Source organism: Anolis sagrei, chromosome Y, assembly GCF_037176765.1.
Source record: "Anolis sagrei isolate rAnoSag1 chromosome Y, rAnoSag1.mat, whole genome shotgun sequence".
NCBI classification, from domain to species: domain Eukaryota; kingdom Metazoa; phylum Chordata; class Lepidosauria; order Squamata; family Dactyloidae; genus Anolis; species Anolis sagrei.
The window spans coordinates 12200908-12221211 of NC_090035.1; the positions used below are offsets into that span (position 1 = coordinate 12200908).

At 42.0% G+C, this 20304-nt stretch overlaps 1 protein-coding gene across 2 annotated transcripts in view; it reads left to right on the top strand.

Moving 5' to 3' along the window:
• The first annotated feature begins 1060 nt into the window (after positions 1-1060).
• Positions 1061-20304, top strand: part of LOC137095129 (lethal(2) giant larvae protein homolog 1-like) — a 65207-nt gene continuing 45963 nt past the window's right edge. The window contains exons 1-2 of one of the 2 annotated variants that reach the window (XM_067461422.1): positions 1061-1389; positions 11625-11722. In XM_067461422.1, coding sequence (XP_067317523.1) covers positions 1201-1389; positions 11625-11722 — 287 coding nt within the window. In that variant the 5' untranslated portion in view covers positions 1061-1200. The remainder of the gene's footprint in view (positions 1390-11624; positions 11723-20304) is intronic. The other variant, XM_067461423.1, reaches the window with a different exon arrangement.

Sequence of the window (20304 nt, forward strand, 5' to 3'; positions counted from 1 at the left end):
AAAGCATTCTGAACTCCACCAGCGATGGATTTAAACTGAACTTGGCACAAAGAACTCCCATGACCAACAGAAAACACTGGAAGGGTTTTGTGGGCATTGACCTTGAGTCTGGGAGTTGTCGTTCACCTATATCCAGAGGAGCACTGTGGATTCATGCAATGATGGATCTGGACCAAACTGGGCACGAATACTCAGTATGCCCAAATGTGAACACTGGTAGAGTCTGGGGAAAATGGACCTTGACATTTGGGAGTTGTAGTTGTTGGGATTTATTATTCACCTACAATCAAAGAGCATTCTGAACTCGACCAACAATAGAATTGGGTTAAACTTCCCACACAGAATCCCAATGACCACCAGAAAATACTATGTATATATACACATATATACAAATATATACACATATACACAATATATACACACACATATACGCACACACAAAACACATATACACAGACTGGGCCACAGCAACGCGTGGCAGGGGACGGCTAGTCAATAAAATAACAACAATAATAATAATATAAGAGTATGATAATAATAATTATAGCAATATTAGCACATCCCACCTTTCTCCCAGTTTGAGATTCAAACCCTGAGCCCATAAGGTGGGATATGAGTCAATATTTCCACCAACCTCTTTGGGTTTTAGTCCGAATTGTAGAAAGACCTCAAAGAGCTGAAGAACCCTTTGGGAAGGGAAGGGTTAAAAAAAGGTTCCCTGTCCCTTTAAGAGCATCCCAGGTGTGTGTGTATATATGCCTTCCCATTCACACCTGTTGCTCTTTTCCCTCCCTCCAATGAGCGCCTGGGAAGCAGGAGTGGGCGTGGCCTCCTTCCTCCAATAAGGAATCTCCGAGAAAGGGGAAAAAACTCCATTTCCCGGCAAGCTTTGGGAGTTTGGAGCAGGCGCAGGCGCAGTGAGAAGCCGAGCCCTTGCATTCTCTCTCGCAGCTGCAGCCCATTGTCTCTGGCAGCGTTTCTCCCTCCCGCCCCCTATTGGCCAAGCGGCGCGTCAATCCCGCCTTTCTCTCTCTCGTAAGCCCCGCCCTTTTTCCCGGGTCTCCCTTTCTTCCCCGCCTGGCGCGCGCTGCCTTTGCTGCTGCTGCTTTTGCTGCTGCTGCTTTTGCATTGGCTGCTGCTCCTCCTCCTCCTCGGCTCGCCTTTTGGGCTCTTTCTCCCGGGTTTCTCCTGCGCCTTTGGATGCGGAGGGCTGCGCCGCATGGAGGCAGCGCCCCGGGGGCTCCTTTGTCGCCTCCTTTGCCTCCTCTCCTTCCTCCCCACCCTCCTCCTCCTCCTCCGCTGGGAAAGATGATGAAGTTTCGCTTCCGAAGGCAGGGCCACGACCCGCAGAGGGAGAAGATCAAGCAGGACCTCTTCGCCTTCAATAAGGTCAGAGAATCGGGATGTTTTTGGGGGTTTGCAATACCCCTTTCCTTGCAAAAGCCATGGAGATATTGTGTTGGGGGGGTTTGCACCACCCCTTTCCTTGCAAAAGCCATGGGGGTATTTGTGTTGGGGGGTTTGCAACACCCCTTTCCTTGCAAAAGCCATGGGGGTATTTGTGTTGGGGGTTTGCAACACCCCTTTCCTTGCAAAAGCCATGGGGGTGTTTGTGTTGGGGGGGTTTGCAACACCCTTTTCCTTGCAACACAGTGGGGGTATTTGTGCTGGATTGGGGCCTTGCTTTAGGGGATGCTTGTGCTCTCCTTTCTTCGCCCATCCTTCTTTCCCTAGCTTGGCTTCCAACATCCCTCCTTGGCTAGCTTCCCTTGTAGTACCCCTCCTTCCCTTTCTTTGCTTGGAAAAGCCATAGGGTTGTGCTGGATGGATTGGGGCCTGGCATGCTTTGGATTTGGGAGGGGGATCCTGATTAAAAACGGGCATATGCACAAGAAAGTAAAGATATATATATACACACACATGCACACACACACACACTGTGTATATGTGGGTGCAACACCCCTCCTTTGCCCTGGAATTGTAATAGGAAGAAAAGGTCTTCCAAAAGCATCCTAAAACCCAACAGCAATAAAAACAATATATATATGTATATACCCTGTGTATGTATATGTGGGTGCAACACCTCATCTTTGCAGTTGAATTCTAATAGGAAGACAGGCTCCCAAATGTACCCAAACCTAAGGCCACAATAACAATAATATGTATATGTATATACCTTGTGTATGTATATGTGGGTGCAACACTCTTCTTTTGCAGTTGAATTCTTATAGGAAAGACAGAGGTTCCCAAAAGTACCCCCAAACCCAAAGCAACAATAACAAAAAGAATATGTATAGACCCTGTGTATGTATATGTGGGTGCAACACCCCTCCTTTGCCGTGGAATTGGAATAGGAAAATGGAGGCTCCCAAAAGTATCTCAGACCCCAAGACAACTATATGTATATACCCTGTGTATATATATGTGTGGGTGCAACACCCCTCCTTTGCCATGGAATTATAATACAAAGATAGAAGCCCCCAAAAGTACCCCAAAACCCAAGGCAACAATAACAATAACAAGTATATGTATAAACCCTGTGTATGTATATGTGAGTGCAACAGCCCTCCTTTGCTGTGGGATTGTAATAGGAAGACAGGGGCTCCCAAATGTACCCAAAACCTAAGGCCACAATAACAATAATGTATATATGTATATACCTTTTGTATGTATATGTGGGTGCAACACCCGTCCTTTGCTGTGGAATTGTAATACAAAGACAGGGGCTCCCAAAAGTACCCCAAAACCCAAGGCAACAATAACAACAATAATATGTATATGTATGTACCCTGTGTATGTATATGTGGGTGCAACAGCCCTACTTTGTTGTGGAATTGTAATACAAAGACAGGGGCTCCCAAAAGTACCCCAAAACCCATGGCAACAACAACAATAATATTGTTGCATCACCCTCAAAAACAAAGGAGAAAGAGGGGTGCAATACCCCTCCTTTTCTGTTGAATTCTAATAGGAAGACAGTGTCTCTCAAAAGAACCCCAAAACCTAAGACAACAACAACAATAATAATGTTGCAAGGCACTCAAAGCTAGTAAAAGAGGGGCAACCAGAATGGGAGGAAAGGGAAGGGGGAATCCCCTCATAGCCTTGATGCTGGAGGAGGACCTTGGTGTGCTCTTTTCCTTCCCCAACTTTTGTGGGGTGTTCCCTCTCTTGCAGCATCCCTACTTTGCTAGCTTGGTCTGCAAAAGCCATGGTGTCCTATAGGTTTGAGGAGTGCTTTTGGGGGACCTTCCTTTCCCCATTGTGTTTGAGGGCCTTGCAACAATATTTATTATTATTGCCTTAGGTTTTGGGGTGCTTTTAGGAAGATACAGTCTCCCAAAAGCACCCCAAAACCCCATAATAATAATAATAATAATATTGCAAGGCCCTCAAACACAATGGAGAAAGTGGGGGTGCAACACCCCTCCTTTGCCCTGGAATTCTAATAGGAAGGCCCTCAAACACAATGGAGAAAGTAGGGGTGCAACACCCCTCCTTTGCCCTGGAATTCTAATAGGAAGATAGAGTATCCCAAAAGCACCCCAAAACCCAAGGTAATAATAATAATATTGCAAGGGCCTCAAACACAATGGAGAAAATGGGGGTGCAACACCCCTCCTTTGCCCTGGAATTCTAATAGGAAGACAGAGTCTCCCAAAAGCACTCCAAAAACCAAGACAACAACAATATTGTTTGGTGCTTTTGGGGGGCCCTCCCTTTCTCCATTGTGTTTGAGGGTCTTGCATTATTATTATTATTATTATTATTATTATTATTATTATGGGATTTTGGGGTGCTTTTGGGAGATTGTGTCTTCCTAAAGCACCCCAAAATCCAAGGCAGTAATAATAATATATATTGTTGCAAGGCTCTCAAACACAATGGAGAAAGGGATGGTCCCCCAAAAGTACCCCTCAATCCTATAGGACACCATAGCTTTTGCAGATAGCTAGCGGAGGGGTGCTGTAATCAAAGCAGGGGTGCTGCAAGAGAGGGAGCCCCCCACAAAATGATGGGGAAGGGAAAGAGCACACCAAGGATCTCATCCAGTATCAGTGCTATGAGGGGAGTCCTCCTTCCCCCCCATTCTGGTTGCCCCTCCTTTACTAGTTTGGCTCCCATCACCCCTTCTTTGTTTGCACGGAGCTACATCAGTGCCTTGGGTTTTTGGGGGTGTTGCCCTTCCCAGTGTGTTGTGTTTTGGGGGGGAGGACAGGATCCCAACATTCTTTCTTTGCTTGCTTTGCTTGCTTGGTTTACATCATCCTTCTGATAGTGTTATTTGGGGGGGGGGCACCGTGGAATTGTGCTGGATGGCCTTGGGTTTTGGGGGTGCTTTTCAGGAAGGGTTTCTCCCTTATCCCACACTTTTTGGGGAGCCCAACAGCACCCTTCCTTTGCTATTATTTAGGGGAAAAAACCTCATGTAGCATTGATGCTGGATGAGAACCTTGGTTTGCTTTTGGAAAGACCCTCTTTCTCTTCCCCATCATTTTGTGGGGGGGGGCACTCTTGCAGCACCCCTCCTTTGCCTGCTTTGCTCCCAGCACCCCTCCTTTGCTCACTTTGTCTGCAAAAGCCTTGGTGTCCTATAGGATTGAGGGGTGCTTTAGGGGGACCCCTCTTTCTTCATTGTGTTTGAGGGCCTTGCAACAACATTATTATTATTTTTTTATTTTTTACTGACACAAAAGCACAGTATGTCACAGCAAATGAGATCTATATGCTGGATTTCGTATCACAAAATCACAAGTCGAACACTTCCCAAGTGTCTAGTACTCTGTGATTATTATTATTATTATTATTATTATTATTATTATTATTATTATTATTATTTATTGCCTTGGGCTTTTGGGTGCCTTTGGGAGACTGTCTTCCTATTAGAATGTCATGGCAAAGGAGGGTGTTGAATAAACCATTATTCCAACCTTCTTCAATGTAAATGGGATTTTGTATCCTTCCGATAATAATAAACACAGCAAAATAATAAATGTTATAAAAATAATACTAAAGTAGTGGAAATGTAATAATAACAGTAATAATAGAGTTAAAATAAATGTAATAATAAAAATAGTAATACAGTAAAATTATAATGATAATATAGTAAAATAATGTAAATGTAATAATAATAACAATAATAATAATAGAGTAAAATAATAAATGCAATAATAACAATAATAAATAAAGTAATAAATGTAATAATAATAGAGTAAAATTATGTAAATGTAATAATAATAATAATAATAATAATAAAAAATAGAATAAAGTAATAAAGCAGTGGGTTAAAGCACTGAGCTGCTGAGCTTGTTGATCGAAAGGTCGCAGGTTCGATTCCGGGGAGCAGCGTGAGCTTCCGCTGTCAGCCCTAGCTTCTGCCAACCTAGCAGTTCGAAAACATGCAAATGTGAGTAGATGAATAGGTACCGCTCCGGCGGGAAGGTAACAGCGCTCCATGCAGTTATGCCGGCCACATACCCTTGGAGGTGTCTATGGACAACGCTGGCTCTTCGGCTTAGAAATGGAGATGAGCACCAACCCCAGAGTCAGACATGACTGGACTTAATGTCAGGGGACTACCTTTACTTTTTACTCTAGTATAAGCCGAGGGGGGCTTTTTTCAGCCTTAAAAAAGGACTGCAAAACTCATACTTGAGTATATACATATTTATTTAGTTATGCATTTAGTTATACATTTTTTAATCCACATCCCTCCTTTTGTGAGCTTTTTTTGCATGGAGTTTTGTGCGGGTCAGGGCTTTGGGGAGATCCTCCTCCCCTATTATTATTTATTTTTGCGGGATGCGAGCTTGCATCACTCCTTTATTGCTATCTTTGCTTCCAGCCCCTCTCCTTGGTTTTTTGGGGGGCTCTCCTTGCCTTCCTTGCCTTGTCTTCCTTGCAACACCCCTCCTTTGCCAGCTTTACCTTGTGGACTTCTATTGGGAAGACAGACTCCCCAAAGCACCCCCAAACCCAATGCAAAACCCTTATATTGCACAAACTTTTAGCAAAAGGGGGTGCCACAAGAAACCGCATAAAAGAAGGACCCCCCCAATAAAAAATCCCAAGGTCCTGATTCAATACAACCCCATGGCCCTGATTCAACCTGCATTCAGCACAACAGAGCTAGCAAAGAAGGGGTGCCACAAAGAAACTTAGGAAAAGGAGGGACCCCCTTCCAAAAAGCACCCCCTAAACTTAGGTCCTGATCCAGCACAATCTAGTGGTTCATTGAGGAGAAGAAAGACCCCCCCCCCCCTTTTTAATGGGGAAGGGAAAGAGGAGCAAAGAGCCGCTCTCCCCAGCCTTGCAGCCAGGGCACCCCAAAAAGAGTGCCCAAAAAGAGGGTGTGGGTTTGTTTTCCTTGCGCCATCCCTTCCCACGCTCAGAGGAGAAGCCTTCTGCTTCCTTTATGATGATGGGAGGAGCCCCCGGAAGAAAGCATGCCTTTGCATAGGGTTATTATATGCCTTTCCTCCTTTTTGTCATGCAAGCCAATCCCTTTTTTCCGGATCATGGTTTTGGAATGCAGGAATCTCCATACGTCTCTATCCATTCTGCCAATCCCTTCTTTCATCTCCTGATTCGGGTGTGCAAGCAGCCCCGCTGTGGATCTCTCTCCAGAAAGAATATACATAAATGAATATTATATATGTATATATGGGTGTGTAAATGCTCCCAATCCCGCTTTAGCACCCTGGTTTGGGGTTGCAAGAATCTTCGAATTATCTATATTCCCAAATTAGGATGCAAACGAGGGATTGGAGAAATATATAATCTTATCTCTTGCCCTCTCATGTATGTGTGTGTATATTAGTGTGTGTCTATATAGTCCATAGTCTCTCTCTATAGTCTATTATATATAATCTTTATGTTTAGTCTATATAGTCTCTTGCCCTCTCTATAATGTGTGTGTGAACATAGTTTTTCTCTACAGTCTATTATATATAATCTATATATTTAGTTATATATAGTCTCTTCCCTCTCTATCGTGTGTGTGTGTATATGTGTGTGTGTGTACATAGTCTATAGCCTCTCTATAGTCTGTTATATATAATCTCTCTCTCTCTCTCTCTCTATATATATATAGTTATATATAGTCTCTTGCCCTCTCTATCGTGTGTGTGTGTGTACATAGTCTATAACCTCTCTATAGTCTATTATACTGTATATAATCTCTCTCTATATAAATATATCTATATCTATATATATATAGTTATATATAGTCTCTTGCCCTCTCTGTCGTGTGTGTATATATATGTGTGTGTACATAGTCTATGACCTCTCTATAGTCTATTATATATAATCTATATATAGTCTCTTGCCCTCTATCGTGTGTGTGTGTGTAGATGATATATTTGTGTGTATGTATATACACCATATATATATAATGTGTACATAGTCTATAGTCTCTCTCTATAGTCTATTATATATAATCTATATATAGTCTCTTGCCCTCTCTGTCATGTGTGTGTATATATGTGTGTGAGTACATAGTCTATAACCTCTCTATAGTCTATTATATATAATCTCTCTCTATATATCTATCTATCTAGTTATATATATTCTGTTGCCCTCTCTATCGTGTGTGTGTGTATGTGTGTGTGTACATAGTCTATGACCTCTCTATAGTCTATTATATATAATCTATATATAGTCTCTTGTCCTCTCTGTCGTGTGTGAGCCGCATCGAGTCCTACAGGAGATGCTAGCGGGGTACAAATAAAGTTAATAATAATAATAATAATAATAATAATAATAATATAGATGATATATTTGTGTGTGTGTATATATATACCGTATATATATAATGTGTACATAGTCTATAGTGTCTCTTTATAGTCTATTATATATAATCTATATATAGTCTCTTGTCCTCTATAATGTGTGTGTCTATATATATAGTGTGTGTGTACATAGTCTATAGTCTCTAGTGTGTGTGTGTATATATATATATATAGTCTCTATGTATATATATATAGTTACATAATCTGTATAAGTAATGTTTGTATATATGTTGTCAGTCTCTATAGTCAATATGTAGTGTGTGCTTCTATATATTGACTATATATAATCAGACTCTATAGTATATTATATATAATGTATATAGTGTATATATAGTTACATAGTCTGTATAAGTAATGTTTGTATATATACGTATATATGTTGTCAGTCTCTATAGTCAATATGTAGTGTGTGTATCTATATATTGACTATATATAATCAGTCTCTATAGTATATTATATATAATGTATATAGTGTATATATTGACTATATATAATCATAGTGTGTATATATATATATATAATGTATATAGTATATTTATGTAGTCTTTCTATAGTTTATGTATAGACTATGTATGTGGCCAGTTTCTCTCTTTCTCTCTCTCTCATATGTGTGTGTGTGTGTGTGTGTGTGTATATATATATATCTCCCAATCCCTCATTTGCATTCTGATTTGGGAATGCATTTCCTAAGTCTTCCAGTTCAACTCTTATGGTATTATTTGGCCAGAAGACCCTCATTTCATTGTTTCTCAAAGAAGAAAATGTTTTGAACTTTGGCAGCAAAAAGTTTTGTTTAGTTCCCACATTCGACCAGATCTAGGTCCTCTACGCACTTTCTAGGTCCTTCCTTCTGATTTGATGGTATTTTTTTGAGCCCGAATCCCTTCACTTGCATAGGATCCGGTTATCTGCACAAAGTCCGGGAATGTAAACCCTGCAAAACCCAACTCCGAAATCAGAATAGGTAGAAAGAAAGCCAATGGATGGAAAAGGGACTCTGTTCTGTTTAACAACCCTTTCCAAACTAAACAAAACTTTTTGCTGCCAAAGTTCAAAACATTTTCTTCTTTGAAAATAAAATTTAAAAAATTGCATCAGCAGTTTGGGATGCTTCCAGCTGCAGAAAAATGTGTGCATTGCTCTGATCTTCTGCATTATGGGTTTTTAAAAAAGAAATGCAAACAAAAATTCTGCACAGAAATGCATTTCCAAGGCATGGCATTCAATGCAGATTGTGCTTGAATAATAATAAATCTATTACCAGTCTCTCTCTGCAGTATGGATCCTTGGGAGTTGTAGTTTTCCAAGGTCTTTTGCTTTCTCTGCCCATTGAGCCCAAGGAGATCTTGGGATACATCTACATTCAATAATAAAAATAATGGTCCTATTAATATTATTATTAATGATATATGGCATCGACCAATTTCCTTGATAGTTCATTAAGAGTCTTCTGCAATTAATTTGCATTTAAGTGGACTGTTTTTCTGGACTGGATTTCAGTCTCTGCAGGTGCAGATGTCAGGGAGGCCACTCCACCCTTGGGTGTCCCTTTTTGGGTGGTCTTCCGTGGGTGGGTTGGAATTGAAGCAGAATCTGGAAACTATCTGCATTTGAGAGAATATATATACACACATACACACACACATTCTCTCTCTCTCTCTCTCTCTCTCTCTCTCTCTCTCTCACACACACACACACACACACACACACACACACTGGTTTCCTGCTTTCTTTCTCAGCTGGCTCTGAACACAATTGGAATTGGCTGAAAAGCTTCATTTGGCCAAAGCGGGTTATTGGAGGAGGGCTCTTTCTTTCTTTCTTTCTTTCTTTTGGCCAAGTCTTTTAAAATCCTCCTTGATTAAGAAAAGAAATCCCTGTTGTTCCGAAGTGGGAAGAGAGCTTGTGTGGGTTGAGTTGGCTCAAGAGGGAAGACCACCAAAGTTACATAAGGAATCCAAGAGCTGGGTGGGACCCCCAAGGGTCATCTAGTCCATCCCCTTTCCACGCAGTTCAAAAGCTACATAAGAAATCCAAGCTTGGTGTCATAGAGTTGGATGGAATCCCAAGGGTCATCAGTCCAACCAATTCAAAAGCCTCACAAGAAATCCAAGCTTGGAGTCATAGAGTTGGGTGGGACCCCCAAGGGTCATCTAGTCCACCCCCTTTCCATGCAGTTCAAAAGCTTCATAAGAAATCCACACTTGGAGTCATAGATTTGGGTGGGACCCCCCAAGGGTCATCTAGTCCATCCCCTTTCCACGCAGTTCAAAAGCTTCATAAGGAATCCAAGCTTAGGGTCATCGACTTGGGTGGTACTCCCAAGGGTCATCTAGTCCAACGCCTTTCCACACAGTTCAAAAGCTTCATAAGAAATCCAAGCTTAGAGTCATAGTGTTGGGTGGGACCCCCAAGGGTCAAATAGTCCACCCCCTTTCCATTCAGTTCAAAGCTACATAAGAAATCCAAGCTTGGAGTCATAGAGTTGGGTGGTATCCCCAAGGGTCATCTACTCCAACCCCTTTCCACGCAGTTCAAAAGCTTCATAAGAAATCCAAGTTTAGGTGGGTGGGACCCCCAAGGGTCATCTAGTCCAACCCCTTTCCACACAGTTCAAAGGCTTCATAAGAAATCCAAGCTTGGAGTCATAGAGTTGGGTGGGACCCCCAAGGGTCAAATAGTCCAACCCCTTTCCAAGCAGTTCAAAAGCTTCATAAGGAATCCAAGCTTGGTGTCATAAAGTTGGATGGAATCCCAAGGGTCATCGGTCTAACCAGTTCAAACGCTACACAAGAAAGCCAAGATTAGAGTCATAGAGTTGGGTGGGACCCCCAAGGGTCATCTAGTCCAACCCTTTTCCACGCAGTTCAAAAGCTTAATAATGAATCCAAGCTTGGTGTCATAAAGTTGGATGGAATCCCAAGGGTCATCAGTCCAACCACTTCAAAAGCTACACAAGCAAGCCAAGCTTAGAGTCATAGAGCTGGGTGGGACCCCCAAGGGTCATCTATTCCAGCCCCTTTTCATGCAATTCAAAAGCTTTATAAGAAATCCAAACTTGAAATCATGGAGTTGGATTGGACCCTCAGGTTCATCTACGTCAACTCCTTTCCATGCAGTTCAAAAGCTTCATAAGAAATCCAAGGTTTTGATTCATAGGGTAGGTTGATGGTCTCCTATCCAAGTCCCAACCAAAGCTGGCCCTGCTTAGCATCCAAGATTGGAGAAAATCTGATACCTTCAGGATCCTTCCAAAGGAGGGATCTGCTTCAGAAGGAAATCCTTTCCATTCTCAAAGATTGAAAAAAATTGTATGACTTTGTTTACATTTCAAAGCAAAATGACAATGGAAGAGTCTGCTGCAAAGCCTTGGTCTGCATATTCCTGATTTGGCAGAGCTACTAGTTATACTAGCAACAGGGGCAGAGTTTGCAAACTTCTGGACTCCATATCCCATCATCCCCCAATATTCTCTCTCTCTTTGGAGCGAAACAAAAGAGTTGTGAGACCTGGGTTCGAATCCTCACTTTGCCATAGAAACCCATTGGGACGAGTCACACTCTCTCAGCCTCAAAGGGAAGTCAATGGCAGACCGTATGATAGGGTTGCCATAGATTAGACACACAAAGGAACTTGTTCTTCCTTATTGCTATATAGCTACCTTCTCAGTTGAGAGAGAAAAAGCGCAGTATAAATAAATAAGTAAATAAATTTATTATTAGTAGTAGTAGTATTCATATTTATCCTTATTAATTATTTTTTATTATTTCCATTTTGGAACCAAAGTACACAGAGCAGTTGTGTTGACTCATGTTTTCTCTTCTCTCTGTGCAGACGGTGGAGCATGGATTCCCCAACCAGCCCAGCTCCTTGGCCTTCGATCCCAAGCTGTGCATCATGGCCATTGGGACCAAATCAGGGGCTGTCAAAATGTATCCTTTTGCTTTAATTTGCAGGATTTGGGGTAAAAAAATGTTGGAAGAGAAAGGTAAGAGCCTTGAATTATCATATGGTTAGACGATTGCACTGGTGGATCAGGGTCATTGCATTGGAGGGTTATTGTGTTGGCCAGTCATTGCATTGGGGGGTTGTTACATTGGTGGGTCAATGTATCACACCAGAAGCAACTTGCAGTTTCTCAAGTCGCTCCTGACATGACAAAAAAAATGTATTGGGGAAATATTGCAATGGCTGGTCATTCATTGGGGAGGGATATTGCATTGGTGGATCATTGCATTGGCCGGTCATTACATTGAAGGGTTAATCCATTGGCGGATCATTGCCTTGGAAAGTCATCGCATTGGAGGGTTATTGTATTGGGAGATTATTGCATTGGAGGGTTATTACATTGGCCAGTCATTGCATTGGAGGGATATTGCATTGGCGAATTATTGCATTGCTTGGTTATTGCATTGGAGGGTTATTACATTGGCCAGTCATTGCATTGGAGGGATATTGCATTGGCGAATTATTGCATTGCTTGGTTATTGCATTGAAGGGTTATTACATTGGTCGGTCATTGCATTGGAGGAATATTGCATTGCCAGATTTTGCATTGGAGGGTTATTACACTGGCCGGTCATTGCATTGGAGGGATATTGCATTGGCGAATTATTGCATTGCTTGGTTATTGCATTGAAGGGTTATTACATTGGTCGGTCATTGCATTGGAGGGATATTGCATTGCTAGATTTTGCATTGGAGGGTTATTACACTGGCCGGTCATTGCATTGGAGGGATATTGCATTGGCGAATTATTGCATTGCTTGGTTATTGCATTGAAGGGTTATTACATTGGTCGGTCATTGCATTGGAGGGATATTGCATTGCCAGATTTTGCATTGGAGAGTTATTATACTGGCCTGTCATTGCATTGGAGGGATATTGCATTGGCGAATTATTGCATTGCTTGGTTATTGCATTGAAGGGTTATTACATTGGTCGGTCATTGCATTGGAGGGATATTGCATTGCTAGATTTTGCATTGGAGGGTTATTACACTGGCCGGTCATTGCATTGGCGAATTATTGCATAGGTTGGTTATTGCATTGGTAGATTTTGCATTGGAAGATTATTACACTGGCCGGTCATTGCATTGGCGAATTATTGCATTGGCTGGCTATTGCATTGGAGGGTTATTACACTTGCCGGTCATTGCATTGGAGGGATATTGCATAGGTTGGTTATTGCATTGGTAGATTTTGCATTGGAGGGTTATTACACTGGCCGGTCATTGCATTGGCGAATTATTGCATTGGTTGGTTATTGCATTGGTAGATTTTCCATTGGAAGATTATTACACTGGCCAGTCATTGCATTGGCGAATTATTGCATTGGCTGGATATTGCATTGGTTGGTTATTGCATGGCTGATCATTGCATTGGTGGATCCTTGAATTGGAGGGTCATTGTATTGGAGAGGCATTCCATTGGAGGGTTATTACATTGCCCAGTCATTGAATTGGAGGGATATTGCATTGACTCGTCATTGCATTGGAGGGATATTGGACTGGCTGGTCATTGCCATGATTCTCAAACTCTCGTCTTCCCCATGTTTCGGACTCCAACTCCCAGAAGCCTCAGTCGTTTTGGCCAATGAGTAGGGATTTTGGGAAAGTTTGGATTATCATATCGCGGGATCATTGCATTGATGGTGGGCCATTCATTGTTTATATACGATTTCTTTTTGCATTGTGATATTTCTGTGCAAAGAAGCATGGCTTAATAGGAATATGTATTTCCTAATTGTAGGTCGTCTTATTCCCTCTTTGGATTTTTTTAATATTGTCATTTGGCGTGTGTTGTGTTGTTGTCATTATTAATGCTATGATTATACTCCAATTTTCTCTTAATCGAGATCCATGTTTACCTCCGTATGAATGATGCCTAAATATAGACTGGGACTTTTCCCCCCCCTTTAGACTAAACGGAATGGTACTTTCTAATATTTTAATAGAGGGTGGATTATTTTTCTTATTATATTCTACCCCTATTTTCTCTCTTAATTGAAACCCATGTTTGCCTTTGCATGAGTGATTCCTAAATATAGATTTTCTTCCTTGGCCTATATAGAATGGTTCTTGGAGGGATTATTATTATTATTATTATTATTATTATTATTATTTGAAATACAACAAGATGAGTCCACAGCAGACACTCTGCTGACTGTTGTACTGGATCACACATCAGACACTTCCTGGGATCTGCACGAATAGTGCATGCAGATCCCAGTAGGATGGCTTTTTGAAGCTGGCAGATGGTAATTTTGTCACAGCCCGTTGTGTTTAAGTGCAGGCCAAGGTCTTCAGGCGCTGCACCCAGTGTGCCGATCACCACGGGGACCACCTTGACTGGTTTGTGTCAGAGTCTTTGCAGTTCGATCTTTAAATCCTCATATCGTGTCAGCTTTTCCAGTTGTTTCCCTGCAATCCTGCTGTCACCTGGGATTGCAACGTCGACAATCCATACTTTGTTTTTTAACACAATCATGTCAGTATTGTGTTCCAAAACCCTGTCTGTCTGAATTCGGAAGTCCCAGAGGAGTTTGACATGTTCATTTTCTTATTATTATTTCCAGAAAGATTTTTGGGAAAGTTTTCTCTAGTTTCATCATTGGTAGGGTTCAGTGTGCTCTCTGGCTGTAGGGTGAACTACAACTTCCACTATGGTGAGTCAGTTCCCTCAGACCCCTTCAGTAGGTTGAGTTAGTCATGGGGATTCTGTGGGCCAAGTCTGGTCCAGTTCCATCATTGGTGGAGGTCACTGTTTCTCGTGATTGTGGGTGAACTACAAGTCCCAGAAAGAAAGGTCAGATCCCCCCAAAACCCCTCCAGTTATCAAATTTCAACATATCAGATATGTGTGCCTAGTTTGGTCCAGATCCATTGGTGTTTGGGTTTACAGTGCTCTCTGGGTGTAGGTGAACTAAAACTCCTATAAATCTCTCCAAACACCTCCAGTATTTTTTGTTGGTTACGGGCATTCTGTGTGCCAACTTTTGTCCAATTTCATCTTTGGTAGAGTTCAGAGTGTGTTTTGATTGCAGCTGAACTATAAATCCCAGTACCTACAACTAAAAAATGCCCAAGCCAATTCCATCCCAAACCCACCAGTATTCAAATTTGGGCATATCGGGTGTGCATGCCAAGTTTGGTCCACATCTATTATTGTTTGGGTTCATAGCGTGCTCTGGATGCAGGTGAACTACAACTCCTTTAAATCCCTCCAAAGGTTTCTTTGTTGATTATAGGAGTTCTGTGTGCCAAGTTAGTTCCAGGTTCATCGTTGGTGGAGTTCAGAGTGCTCTTAGATTGCAGGTGAACTATACATCCCAGTACCTACAACTCCTATAAATCATGGAGTTGTAGGTACCTCTCTAGTATGTTTAGTTGTTGATCATTTCCTCTTTTTGCTGTGTGCCATAGAAAAGAATCGGAAAGAGTTAAGGGAGAGGCAGTAGGCGGGGACATGCAAATTCTACACCAATGGAGAGAGTCAGAAACACTGGGATGTCTGTGGTGGAGGAAAAACAGAAAATCTAGGGTGAAATTGTCCTCCGTGAAAGCCTCAACTTGAGTGGTGGACAGTATGGTGTTGGTGGAAGATGTTGGCAGGGCTTTTGGACATGTTCATAGCGTTCACTATAACCTGCAATGTCATTGGTGTCTCCTGAGTGGTGGGAGCTATAGCTGTTTGTAGAAGCAGGAACTTCTCTGTGTACCAGCCACATACACACATACATATTATAAGAGAATCCTAGAGTTGGAAGAGACCTTGTGGACCATCCAGTCCAACCCCATTCTGCCAAAAAGCAGGGAAATTGCATTCAAAGCACCCCCAACAGATGGCCATCCACCCTCTGCTTAAAAGCCTCCAAAGATGAGCCTCTCTCTTAGAATCATAGAATCAAAGAGTTGGAAGAGACCTCATGAGCCATCCAGTCCAACCCCATTCTGCCAAGAAGTAGGAAAATTGCATTCAAATCACCCCTGACAGATGGCCATCCAGCCTCTGTTTAAAAGCTCCCAAAGAAGGAGCCTCCACCACACTCCGGGGCAGGGAGTTCCACTGCTGAACGGCTCTCACAGTCAGGAATTTCTTCCTCGTGTTCAGATGGAATCTCCTCTCTTGTAGTTTGAAGCCATTGTTCCGCGTCCTAGTTTCCAAGGAAGCAGAAAACAAGCTTGCTCCCTCCTCCCTGTGACTTCCTCTCACATATTTATACATGGCTATCATATCCCTTCTCAGCCTTCTCTTCTTCAGGCTAAATATGCCCAGCTCCTTAAGCCGCTCCTCATAGGGCTTGTTCTCCAGACCCTTGATCATTTTACTCGCCCTCCTCTGGACACATTCTTCACTTTTATTATGTGTATAGCAGATAATTATTATTAGGCATCGGCTGATGCCCGACACCCAGAAAACTATAATTTCCTTTTGTTAAAGGGAGGAAAGGAATGCAGCCGTACCTTTAAGACTAACTGGTTTTATCTTTGCATGAGCTTTCGGAGATATCTGATCTCTTTCACCTTCTTCGAATGATAATGTTTGGAAACAATGCATATTTGGAATGCTGTAGGAGTAGGAATGTAAATAGAAGGATGTCTATTTGATTTCTAAAGGGCTTCATAAAGTGATACAAGTCTTTTGGGTCTTGGAATTTTTGGGAGTTGTAGTTCAATAAGGTCTTCAACTCTGCTTAACATAATACTCTAAATCTAAGCCTTTGTTTTGGAGCTGGAGAGGTTGGAAGCTGAACTATGCGAGTGCTCTTTTCCAACCAAAACACAAGCAACTGCTGTAAGATTATTAGTCTTGGCCTCTGGTTAGTGAGTTTTGGGAGTTATCTTGGTAATCCATCTAATGACCAGGAAAACTGGTTTAATCCCAGTAGTGCAATAATATAGTTTCTATTTGGATTTAAGAGCAAAGGGGAGATTTGAACCTATTTCCTTGGTCTTGGTTCTATGGCCCGTTGCAAAATAAGTATAATCGAATGCAGTCATGCCGACCACATGACCTAGGAGGTGTCTATGGACAACGCCGGCTCTTTGGCTTTGAAATGGAGAAGAGCACCACACCCCAGAGCTGGACGCGACTGGACTTAATGTCAGGGGAAAACCTTTACCTTTCATTAATGCGGAAAAAGGCATTTTTTGGACTCTGATTCCCTTGGATAGATGGGGGATTCTGGGCATTGTAGTCCAAAATGGTCCAGAACTTTATGCTTTGGCACAGAGAATCTGGGATATATCTATATTAAATAAAGGCAATAATAATAGTAATAATAATCAAATTATGAAATAACAACAATGGAAGATCAAAATGCCTGTCCTCTTAATAAGAGTATGTACTATTATTATAAAATAATATTACTATTATACAATATTTACTGTTATTATATAATAATATATACTATTGTTATTAATAGTATATTTATTGTGAATTTAAAATAATGGAAGATTAAAATGCCCGCTCTCACTAAGAATTGCCTGCCTCAGGGGAGAGAGAGTTTCATCTATGCTGATGATCATGCCATCACCAACCAAGCAAGGGAGCTTTAAACTGGTTGAACAGAAGCTCTCCAAAGCTTGAGGTCAGTGGATCTCAACCTGGGGGTCGGGACCCCCGAAGGGGTCGCAAGGGGGTGTCAGAGGGATCGTCAAAGACCATCACAGACAGTATTTTCTGTTGATCATGTGTATTTTCTGTGTGGGAAGTTTGGCCTAATTCTATCGTTGGTGGGCTTCAGAATGCTCTTTGGTAGTAGGTGAACTATAAATCCCAGCAACTACAACTCCCAAATGTCAAGGTCTATTTTCCCCGAACTTCACCAGTATTCACATTTGGCCATATTGAATATTTGTGCCAAGTTTGATCCAGATCCATCATTGTTTTGAGTCCACAGTGCCCTCTGGATGTAGGCGAACTATAACTCTAAAACCCAAGGTCAATGCCCACCAAACCCTTCCAGTGTTTTCTGTTGGTCATGGGAGTTCTGTGTGCCAAGTTTGGTTCAAGTCCATTGTTGGTGGAGTTCAGAATGTTCTTTGAATGTAGGTTAACTATAAATCCCAGCAACTACAACTCCCAAATGACAAAATCAATCCTCTCATCCCAACCCCACAAGTATTTAAATTTGGGTGTATCAGGTCTTTGTGCCAAATTTGGTCCAGTGAATGAGAATACATCCAGCATATCAGATATTTACTTAACGATTCACAACAGTAGCAACATTACAATTATGAAGTAGCAATGAAAATAATTTAATGGCTGGGGGTCACCACAACATGAGGAACTGTATTAAGGGGTTGCGGCATTAGGAACGTTGAGAACCACTGCTTTAGGTGATCTTGCTGCCTATTACTGGGAAAACCAACTGATTCCTAATCCATCTAGAACACAAATGAGTGCTTTTCACCTTAAGAACAGACAAGTATCTTGAACTTGGAGGATTACCTTGGAAGGAATCCCACTGGAGCATTGCAGCACACCCAAATACCTGGGAGTTACCCTGGACCGTGCTTTGACTTATAAGAAGCACTGCCTGAATATCAAGCGAAAAGTGAGTGCCAGAAACAATATCATATGAAAGCTGACTGGCACAACCTGGGGATCACAACTAGACACAGTGAAGACATCTGCCCTTGTGCTTGACTACTCTGCTGCTGAATATACATGCCCATTGTGGAACACCTCTTACCATGCTAAAACAGTGGATGTGGCTCTTAATGAAACATGCTGCATTATCACAGGCTTTCTATGCCTTATTGCATAGAGAAATTACACTGTTTAGCCGGTATTGCACCACCTGACATCCACCAGGAAGTAGCAACCAATAGTGAAAGGACCAAGGCAGTGACATCTCCAGCTCATCCCCTGTTTGGGTATCAGCCAGCACGTCAATGACTTAAATCAAGAAATAGTTTTCTAAGATCAACGGAGATTATCACAGGAACACCTCAGCAAGCAAGAGTCCAAAAGTGGCAGGCTAAAACCTTGAACATCAAGCCATGGCTGATACCGAATAAGAGACATCCGCCGGGAAGTAGCAACCAATAGTGAAAGGACCAAGGCAGTGACATCTCCAGCTCATCCCCTGTTTGGGTATCAGCCAGCATGTCAATGACTTAAATCAAGAATTAGCTTTCTAAGATCTACAGAGATTATCACAGGAACACCTCAGCAAGCAAGAGTCCAAAAGTGGCAGGCTAAAACCTTGAACATCAAGCCATGGCTGATACCGAATAAGAGACATCCGCCGGGAAGTAGCAACCAATAGTGAAAGGACCAAGGCAGTGACATCTCCAGCTCATCCCCTGTTTGGGTATCAGCCAGCACGTCAATGACTTAAATCAAGAATTAGCTTTCTAAGAACTACAGAGATTATCACAGGAACACCTCAGCAAGCAAGAGTCCAAAAGTGGCAGGCTAAAACCTTGAACGTCAAGCCATGTCTGATTCCGAATGAGAGACTCTCTCCTGGGCAAACAGAAGACTGGCTGACTTGGAAGGCGCTGAACAGACTGCGCTCTGGCACCACGAGATGCAGAGCCAACCTTAAGAAATGGGGCCACAAAGTGGAGACCACGACATGCGAGTGCGGAGAAAAGCAAACTACAATGCAACCTGAGCACTGCCACATGCACAATGGAGGACTTTCTTATAGCAACACTAAAGGCACTCCATGTGGCCAACTTTTGGTCAAAGGACATTTAAGTAGAATGTATTTTTGCTTTGCTTCTGATACAATAAAAAACCAAAACATTCGAATCTTCCATTATTTTTTATTTTGCAATTTAAATATGAGTTACGATTAGGAAATATTTCTATTTCCACCCCCCTTTTAAATGAGAACTAAGTGAAATCTAATGCAACTTCTTGGAAACCAAGCTGCCCTGCTTGGTGCTTAAAGCCCTGGGATGTTTTCCTTGGTGCATAGCAACCGGAACCTTTTCTTTGCAAATAATAATAGCAGTAACAGTAGTAATTATTTCTGATGGGGAAAGAGGCTGAATTAGAGGCCTTTTGCAGGGAATTTCGGCCTCTTTTCACAAAGTTGGCAGAGCTTTTGCAAGGAGGCGATGCCAGAAAATCCCTCCTAGTCGCTGGCTTCCTTCCCGGCAGCGGACTCCTGTTCCCATCCTGCAGCCTTTCCTTCGGTTTGGGCCGACTGCACCTCCCATCATCCCCACCTCCAGCAGGAACCCCTTTCGGAGGTTGCATTATTGGGGGGACGATGGTTCTGAGAGTCGGGAACCATGCAATTGACAGCAGGCCCCAGTTGCCATTTCCATGGGATGATGGGAGCTGCAGTCCATCATATTTACTGTTGATGAGAAAATGTGCAGGATATAATAATAATAATAATAATAATAATAATAAATAGCATGAATAGCAGATATATAATGTAAGTGGATATAGCAGATATATAGCAGATATATAATGTAATATAAGTGGAATATAATAATAATAATAATAATAATTTTATTTTATTTACTTATTTATCGCGTCATCCG